The sequence below is a fragment of the Paroedura picta genome, chromosome 3 (assembly GCF_049243985.1).
Source record: "Paroedura picta isolate Pp20150507F chromosome 3, Ppicta_v3.0, whole genome shotgun sequence".
NCBI lineage: Eukaryota > Metazoa > Chordata > Lepidosauria > Squamata > Gekkonidae > Paroedura > Paroedura picta.
In genome coordinates, this window is record NC_135371.1 from 12,691,620 (window position 1) to 12,701,429 (window position 9,810).

Genomic DNA, 9,810 nt, shown 5'->3' on the forward strand with positions numbered 1-9,810 from the left:
TTACAGGCCCTGCGGAACTGTTGAAGTTTCTGGCAGGGCCCTGATCTCACTTGGGAGCTCATTCCACCAGCCTGGGGCCAAGGCCAGGCGCTCCTCTTTGGGATCACTAGCCTGTCGGCATGGGCAGAGTGCAAAGCCCATGGATGTCGGTTTCTGTCAGGATAGTTGTATTTTTAGGGGTATTTTATTGGGATTTTTATTGAATGTAACCCACCACGAGCCTTCCGGGAGTGGCGGGCTAAAAGTCAAATAAATAAATAAATAAATAAATAAATAAATAAATAAATAAATAGATCAATAAATAGGGATATTCATATAATAAAAATAATGTATTTTTAGCTTGTCCTTCCAAAAATGCTCGGGGCAGGCAACAGTATCCATAGGAACATCCTACAAAAATAATTAAAGATTTATTTATTCTTATATTTATGTATTCGCGCGCTGCCTCAGAGCAAACGGCTCAAGTCCCGGCTTCCAGTCTGCTCCCCGCGGCACTTTCGGTCTTCGACGCCCCTTTTAGCCACCCGCTCTCCTTCAAATCCCGGCTACTGCAGGGGGAGAAGCGGGGAGGGAGCCACCTCTTTTCTTCGAGATGCAGAAGCCTTTCCTGGGCATGGAAGCCTGTTTGGGGTTTCCCCGATTCTGCAGTTAGTCCGTGGCAATGCTTATGCTGGATTAAGCGGGAAGCCAAACCTCCGTATGGAGCGGAGCTCTCAGAACCTAAATCTCTTTCAAGAGCTCAGAGCCTGTCCGGATGTCCCTGCTAGAGGAAGCTGCAGCGGGAGATTTCCCGAGGAAAAGCATTCTGGATAAACCCTCATATGACGTTAAAGGCTTCGGACGGACCGCGTGAGGCGTGACGTCACAGGGCAAGCGGGGATCCCGAGGGAAAGCTCAGCCTGGGGTTGGGGGCGGAGCCCGGCGCGCGAGGGGAAATCCCCCCTTTTCCGGACTAGGGAGGAACTGCGAGCGCGAGTCTCCGCGCTGCGCCTCTGTGACGTCACGGGGAGGAGTGGGAATTCCGGGGAAAGCCCCTCCCCCGACGGGGCGGTTCCCTCCGGACGGCGGGAGAAGCGCCTTTCCCCGCCATGGCGCTGGGCCCCCTCCTGCTGCTGGTTCCGGCCTTGCTCAGTTTCCTTTTCACCTTCGGGACTTGCGTGGAGCTGATCCGCTTCGTTTCTCTCCGGGCGCTGTTCGTGCAGCCGCCTGCGGGGGCCGGCGCTCCCCACCAGCGAGCCGGTGCGAGTTCTTGCGGGGAGAGGGAGAAAAGGCTGGGCTGGGCAGGGGGCGGGAATCGGCGTTCAAAGCTGCTCGCGGCGTCTTCGGAGGGTCCCCCCCCCCCCTTAAAACGTTATTATGCATTTAGATTTTGTACTTTATTTTACTTGCCCGCCATAACCAGAAGACTGAGGGTGGGTCGCGCAGGATTGAAACCGGTTCGAACTGTGAATGAAACTGCACAACAAAATTGAAATGCTCAGTAGAGCCCCGCTATTTGTTAAGGCAAGATCACGTTTTACGTTGGAGCGTTTTGCACCTTTAGCATCCGCTGCTGGCGTCTGCATGCGGGGGAAGTTCTTGATGTGGCTCACTGTGAATTCCAGTGAGGCCCGGCAGGTATACCTGGCCAGTTGCCGTAAATAGCAAGTATTATTCCATTGGTGGCTTTCTCGGGAAAAGGTCTAAAGTGACTCCATGATGAGAGCCAGCGTGGTGTAGTGGTTAAGAGTGGCAGCTTCTAATCTGGCACGCCAGGTTTGATTCCCCGCTTCTCCACATGCAGCCAGGTTGGGCTAGTCACAGCACTGATAAAGCTGTTCTGACCGAGCTCTTTCAGGGCTCTCTCAGCCTCAACTCCCTCACAGAGTGTCTGTTGTGGGGAAAGGAAAGGGAAGGCGATTGTAAGCCAAAGCGGCATATAAAAAAACCAAGTCTTCTTGTTCCAGTGAGAGGTCCCTGTGAAGCCTGTAATGCAAGGGTAGTCAAACTGCGGCCCTCCAGATGTCCATGGACTACAATTCCCAGGAGCCCCTGCGAGCGAATGCTGGCAGGGGCTCCTGGGAATTGTAGTCCATGGACATCTGGAGGGCCGCAGTTTGACTATCCCTGCTGTAATGTGTAGTCATAAATAGATGTTTGCGGGCATGGATTTTGTAATTAAAACAAGGGTGTGCAGTCCATCCCTGCCTCCTCACCCCGTTGCCCTACTCAGCCTTATTGTTGTCAGATTACTATCAGTAGGAACCACAACTGACAGAATTGCCCTTATATGTGATTCTTAAAGATTCAGCCATCTTTTATTGGCTTATTCCTAGGTCCTCTTGACTCCCTCTCGGTGTCATTTCCAGGCCTCCCTGGGATTTCCGAGAACTTGATCCACAAAGCTGTCTCTTCCACGAGGCCCGATGAGAAGGAGGTTTTAAACCCAGCCAACTTGACAGCCTGCCCTCCTACCACAGAAGCTAGATAGTTATTCTGACTGCTTTCCTCTCTCAGAAATTTGGCCACTTATGAACATTCTGTGCCCCCATGCCAAGTCATCTCAAATCCTGTCAGAGTTTTCACGGCTACAAGCATGACATTGGATACAGATTTAACAAATTCAGGTGGGCAGCCCTGTTGGCCTGAAGTAGCAGAACAAAGTTTGAGCCCAGTGGCACCTTTAAGACCAACAATATTTTATTCTAGGTGTAAGCTTTAGTGTGCATGCACACTTCCTCCGCACACAAAAGCTCACACCTTGAGTACAACTCTGTTGGCCTTAAAGGTGGCTCAAAGATTTAGCAAACGTTGATAGACCTTCTCATTCCAGCATGGAGTGTTGCAGGGATCCAGACACCAGTTTGTTTTTAGGTGCCACTCCTCCTATGCTAGGTAAAAAAATTCAGTTTCCTCAGTGCCAGATTTCTGGATGCCCTTGTGACCAGATACCTGGGATTTCCAGCTTGCAGGGAAGCAATATTCGCATGGTCTCTTTCCTGTTCTGTAAAGTAGTCCCTCGTGAGCCTTATGGCTCTACCAGACCTTAAGAAGATGCTGAGAAACAGAAGGAAGTTGAAGCAGCTTTAGTCTTGGTTCTGCCATCGACTCTGCCGGGAGGGAACAGGATGCAAGAGGCCTCTGCTCAATTCAGCCCTTTCTCCTTGCAGATGCTGCTCCCAGTTACGAATGGAGAACTGTCTTCAGGGACCCTGCAATTCTGCACCCCCTCATGATGGATGTGGGCCTGATTGTGGTCTTCATCCTGCAGCACAGTCTTATGGCCACCGAGCGGGTCAAGCGCTGGACCAGCAGCTGCTTTGGGGTCCTGCAGAGGTCTGTTTATGTCTTCTGCACAGCCCTGGCCCTCCAGGTAGGAGAATCGACTTCTGGAAACAGGGTGGATCATTAGACCCGGTGTGGGGTGGTGGTTGGACTGGGAACAGGAAAGGCCTGGGTTTGAATCCGTATTTGAATCACCAGATTTATTGAGTGGGATGGGATCGTTCATGCTTTGTCAGCAACTTTTTGGAATTGGGAGTATGCTATCTTGAAAAGGAGAAAAGGGAGTATGCTATCTTGAAAAGGAGAAAAGGTGAGTGATCTGTGTGAAGAAAGGACAAATGTATTGAAGGCCAGTGATCTAGGAATGTAGAAGTCCCCATGGTGAAATATAAGTGAGGCTAGCAATGTCCTAGACCTGAAAGGGGTCCCCGGTTAGTCCAACCCCGTCTAGTGCCGCAAATCCCAAAATAGAGATCCCCTCCCGCAAGGGACACCCTCTGGAACGAATCTCCAAACTGACTATACAAGAAAGAAACTGATTGCACCGAGATGTGTTAAAGTTTCAATGTTTTGCATTGGAATACGTTTGAAGGTTTTAATGCTATTTATGCTAATAGTTTTGTACACTGCAAAACGGTCTGGGAGGGTGGCATATAAAATAAATAAATAAAGTTGAGATGCAAACTCGTTTCTCTTGGCATCACGGTCATAAGCTACGTCTAGTTGTTAGGGCAGTGAGGCTGCCGAAGCAAACTTCTGTTTTCGGACTTGGAATTTGCTCCTTTCTGCAGTTCCATGTCTCCACACTCGAGACTTCTGTATGAATGCCACTGATGCATCTTTTGCTTTCCTGCACAGCTACTGATGAGGTGCTGGCAGCCGGTACGAGATGGTCCCATGCTCTGGAATGCCCACACGGAACCGTGGGACACCTGGATTCCGCTCATCTGCTTCATCCTCCACTTCATTGCCTGGCTGGTCATCTTCAGCATCGTCCTCATCTTCGACTATGCGGAGCTGATGGGGATCAAACAGGTAACTTGTAGGCTTTTTTGCTGCCTGCAGAATGACAGTCACTTAGCTTGACAAGCCAGCTTGGTGTAGTGGTTAAGACTTCTAATCTGGCATGCTAGGTTTGATTCCCCGCTCCCCCACATGCAGCCAGCTGGGTGACCTTGGGCTTGCCACAGCACTGATAAAGCTGTTCTGACCGAGTAGGAATCTCAGGGCTCTCTCAGCCTCACCCACCTCACAGGGTGTCTGTTGTGGGGGGAGGAAAGGGAAGGGGTTTGTGAGCCGCTTTGAGACTCCTTTGGGTAGAGAAAAGCGGCATATAAGAACCAACTCTTCTTCTTCTTCTTCTTCAGTAATCTCAGGGCTCTCTCAGCCTCACCTCCCTCACAGGGTGTCTGTTGTGGGGAGAGGAAAGGGAAGGCAACTGTAAGCCACTTTGAGACTCCTTTGGGTAGAGAAAACCGGCACATAAGAACCAACTCTTCTTCTTCAGTAATATAGAATCATAGGATGATAGAATCATAGAGTTGGAAGGGGCCATACAGGCCATCTAGTCCAACCCCCTGCTCAACGCAGGATCAGCCCAAAGCATCCTAAAGCATCCAAGAAAAATGTGTATCCAACCTTTGCTTGAAGACTGCCAGTGAGCGGGAACTCACCACCACCTTAGGCAGCCTATTCCACTGCTGAACTACTCTGACTATCAGGGGCTCTCTCAGCCTGTCCGTTGAGGGGAGAAGAAAGGGAAGGCGAATGTAAGCTGCTTTGAGACTCCTTCGGGGAGAGAAAAGTGGCATTTAAGAACCAACTCTTCTTCTTCAGTAATATCAGGGCTGTCTCAGCCTCACCTCCCTCACAGGGTGTCTGTTGTGGGGAGAAGAAAGGGAAGGCGAATGTAAGCTGCTTTGAGACTCCTTCGGGGAGAGAAAAGTGGCATTTAAGAACCAACACTTCTTCAGTAATCTTAGGGCTCTCTCAGCCTCACCTCCCTCACAGGGTGTCCGTTGAGGGGAGAGGAAAGGAAAGGCAAATGTAAGCCGCTTTGAGACTCCTATGCGTAGAGAAAATCGGCATATAAGAACCAACTCTTCTTCTTCAGTAATACCAGGGCTCTCTCAGCTTTACCTCCCTCACAGGGTGTCTGTTGTGGGGAGAGGAAAGGGAAGGCGACTGTAAGCCGCTTTGAGACTCCTTCGGGTAGAGAAAAGTGGCATTTAAGAACTCTTCTCCAGCAGATGTGTGATCAGATGTTTCCCTCACGGGCTCTTTCTCCCCATAGGTTTATTACCATTGCCTGGGCATGGGGGACCCGCTGGCCGTGAAGTCCCCCCGGGCCGTCCGCCTCTTCTCCCACCTCCGCCACCCTGTGTACTTGGAGTTCCTCCTCCTCCTCTGGGGCGTGCCCTGCCTCTCTCTTGACCGCCTGCTCCTGGCCTTGCTCTTCACGGCCTACCTCACCTGCGCCCACAGCCTTGACCAGCGAGACTACCTCTACCTGCGCGCGCAGCTTGACAAGAAATTTCAGGTCTTCTCCCGAGAGGAGGCGGCCTATGGTGTCCTGCTGGCTCAAAATGGCCCCTCTGCCTACAAGGAGAACTGAGGAACGGGCCCAGGAACGGTGGCTGTTCTGGCTTGCCAGGCTATGGCAGACTGTTGTCCGGCTCTCCCCCACACCCCATGCTACAGCACTGAATGATGTAAGGTTTTCGGCCTCCCTTTGTTCTTTATGCACTGAAATTTGAGCGGCCTGCAGAGATAACCCAGGAACTCTTGTCTTCCAGCAGCCTTCCTTGCTTTGACCTACTGTCTCACCTACACAAAGCTGTGATTCACAGCACCGAATCTACTAGGTTAGAGTCTTTGTGGAGGAGTTTGAAGCTCAGGATGTCTGGTTGTGTCTCCCAGGTTTAGGAGCAGGAACGGTATGGAGAGGGTTAAAATTATGCGTTCCCGCGGGCCAAGATTTGTCACAAGCTCTGGGAACAGGAGTAAGATTTAGATGTTACGCGACTGATGGTGTCTGATAAAGGTGGCCAATATCTTTTTTTTCCCTGTAAGGCTCCTGTGCCTTTAATAGCAGCATGCCAGTCTGGAATCCTACACACAGCATTTTTCATCCTTGTGAAAGTTTTATCTGTTGGATTTCTGCCCCTTGCAGCTATTAAGGCACAGGAGTTCTGTCATTCTGGGTCTTTTCCAATTCTACGTTGGTATGTTTTTGGCCCATAAGAATGTGGCTAAGTTCACTGTTATTAATTTTTTTAACTTTGCAGTGGATATCGTGCCAAGATGATTTTTAAAGCGAAATGTTTTAACTTCAACCTCAGGCTAGAGGTCCTTAAATGACAAGAGACTGGAGAACCTGTGAAATGGCCTGGGAGCTTTATTTTTAGATATTCGTGTTCTTCTGGGAGAAAGGCTCCAAGACCTTGATTAATCTCCTGTCCGCCTGCTTGTTTCTCCTCCGAGTCACTTTGTTCTTAGCCGTACCATTAGGCACCCTTGACTCCCAAACCGATGCCTACTTGCGTCACAGAGGAAAATGGCTTCGAAAGGGCAAATGTTCCAATTTTATCCAGATTAGGGATGAGCAGTTCTTTAAAAGCCTACTCACAGGACTTTTTAAAAAAAATAATGACCTCCTCTTCAAAATAATTGGTAACTTGCACTGATTTCTATAAAGCTTGGCTCAATTTTAAACAGATGTTATTTTTGTCCTGTAGGCTTACTGTATGCAATCATCGATTTTTATCATTGGAAGTCAGGATGTCTAGGTTCGGGGAGGGGAGGACAGAAAGTTGGTGATTGTCTTGCAAAGAGGAGCTCCATATTGGGAGCGTGCTCTCCAGTTCCAGAGTGCCCACTTCTTGCTCAACGGGTCTTATCTCTGATAGGTGGGTTACAACTTCCTAGAGGATCTAGCATTCCTAGTGACCGGAGTGCTTGGGTAGTATGATGAGGTCCAGATCCTGTATCACCAAAGAGAGAATCTAGCCCGATTCAGCATCATTTGTTGTGTTTGGGTGGAAATGTCTGCACCTCCCTCTTTTAAACACCCAGGAGCGTATTTCAGGCCTGAGGCTGACTACTCCCAATATGGATGGAATCTGAGAATCATGATCCGTGGGGAGCCTAGCCTTACTTTTTGAATAAGGAGCCTAGCCTTACTTTTGTAATGCAATGTCTTGAAAACCTAGCCCCTTGCTTTCCCGGCTGGCCTTTCATTGTCTTTGTTGCAGTTTTTATATATGCCGATGGGATATTTTTTTAGAATCCCGGATTTCTCTGTAACGCGAACAAATACACGATTATTTTTAAAGCCGCCTGTTTTCTTCTGTTCTGTGCATCATAGAGTACTTCACAGGCTGCCTGTTGTGGGGAGAGGAAAGGGAAGGCGACTGTAAGCCGCTTTGAGCCTCCTTCGGGTAGAGAAAAGTGGCATATAAGAACCAAGTCTTCTTCTTCTTCAGTAATCTCAGGGCTCTCTCAGCCTCACCCACCCCCACAGGGTGTCTGTTGTGGAGAGAGGAATGGGAAGGCGACTGTAAGCCGCTTTGAGCCTCCTTCGGGTTGAGAAAAGTGGCCTATAAGAACCAACTCTTCTTCTTCTTCTTCAATGTATTTTGGGTTTGGTCACATCTCTTAAGGGGGGAAGGGCTACAGTCCAGGGTGATGAAGATTCAGAGAATATCCGAGTCCTGCTGAATCCATCAAGGAGTCCATCTAGTTCAGCATCCTGTCTCACCCAGTGGCCAGTCAATTCCTCTGGAGTTGCTCTTTGCAACCCTTCTGACCATGGAGGTCCCTGCTGAAATATTTTTCATGCTTTAAGGTACCAGGAAGTGATGTCACCAGGCCACGCCCCCCAGAATTGAGAGGAGTCTTGTGCTGCAAAGGTTTAAATAGCCAGGGCCCCTCCCCTTCCTGCCTCCTCCAGGTCCCGTCATTGGCCTCTTTGGGAGGGAATGGATCAACCTGCCCAAATAAGGGGTGGGAGGGCTCTCCCCAGCTGCCACATTGAAAACCCCCACTCCGTGGTACCATTGAGGGGCCGGCATAGCATGGCATGCTACCGTGGTTGGGAAACCCTGCTCTAAAGAGAGCCAGTTTGGTGTAGTGGTTAGGAGTGCGGACTTGTAATCTGGCATGCCAGGTTCGATTCTGCGCTCCCCCACATGCAGCCAGCTGGGTGACCTTGGGCTCCCCACAGCACTGATAAAACTGTTCTGACCGAGCAGTGATATCAGCGCTCTCTCAACCTCACCCACCCCACAGGGTGTCTGTTGTGGGGAGAGGAAAGGGAAGGCGACTGTAAGCCACTTTGAGCCTCCTTCGGGTAGGGAAAAGCGGCATATAAGGACCAACTCTTCTTCTTCTTCTTCTTCTAAAGGGCCAACGGACAGGGCATAAGAGGCTGAGATCTTCCCCTGATTTTGCCTTCAGGAACTGGTACTCAGAGCTGCCCTTCTCAACTTTTTTACCATTGAGAAAGCCCTGAAACATTCTTCAGGCTTCGAGAAACTCCAGAATTGGTGTGATGGTGCAGAATATGGTTGAGAAGCAGAGCTGTGTACGCACCCAACCCCTCCAGGCCCATCACTGGCCATTTTGAGAGGAGGCCTAAACCTTTTTTCTGATGCACATGAGATACACTCTCAGCACAGAATTATATAATAGCAAAGAGTGGTGACCCTAGGCATCTATCATAGGAAGGTGGTCTCCAAAAAGGATAAAATTTACATATTTTGGTTGGAGCCATAATTTACAGATCCCATTCAACCACTCAGCTACACTTTATAAAGAGTTTAATAAAGATATTTCTTTATATAGAGTGTATTATCATAGTTCTGACCACTGAGGAAGACCCAGTAGGGTCGAAACGCGTTTGGTCTTATGTGCTGTTAGTTCTGTATAGTTTTTATTGTTTTTAATTGTGCACTACAATAAATAACCAACAAGTTTTACATTATTTTATTGTACAGCTCAGCTTCTGAGTTCCTTCCATTTTGAGAGGGGGGAAATGGGTCAACATTGACCACATACGGTCACATCACCCAATGGATGTTGAATATAAATCCATATTAAATTAATTATCCCCCACCCATTCAGGAAACCCTTCAAGAAACCCCAGGGTTTCACAAAACCCTGCTTGAGAAAACCTGGAATAGAGAATGGGGAAATTATTGGAGAAAGTAGGGAGGCTAGTTGGGTTTTTGGACTCCTACGGGATCTTAGTGCCTGTAAAAGGAGCGTGATCCTGACCCCGCAATGGTGAATCCTCGGAAATCCACACGGCTGTGCCAGAAGGGAACTGTGGCTACACACAGATGTCTTTGGGAGCTGTTCTGTTGGCCTCTAGCCATTCTTCACAACTGGATTTTCCTGCCTGGATAAGACAGTCTAGCTGTGGGATGTTGCTCTATACAACAATAGGTGGGTGCTGCCCCTGGCTTGGATCCAGCGGAATGTTTATCTAGGTGGAACAGCAACAGCTGGGTTTTCATTCCCTGCTTTTCACTCCTCCCCCTGTGA

General features: G+C 49.2%; 1 protein-coding gene across 1 annotated transcript; it reads left to right on the plus strand.

Annotated features, from left to right (window-relative positions):
- The first annotated feature begins 957 nt into the window (after positions 1-957).
- On the plus strand, positions 958-9,247 carry NRM (nurim). The gene is made up of 4 exons (XM_077324612.1): positions 958-1,239; positions 3,150-3,352; positions 4,123-4,299; positions 5,558-9,247. The coding sequence occupies exons 1-4, from the start codon at positions 1,089-1,091 to the stop codon at positions 5,876-5,878; spliced, it is 852 nt and encodes a 283-aa protein (XP_077180727.1). The 5' UTR covers positions 958-1,088; the 3' UTR covers positions 5,879-9,247.
- The last annotated feature ends 563 nt before the right edge of the window (positions 9,248-9,810 follow it).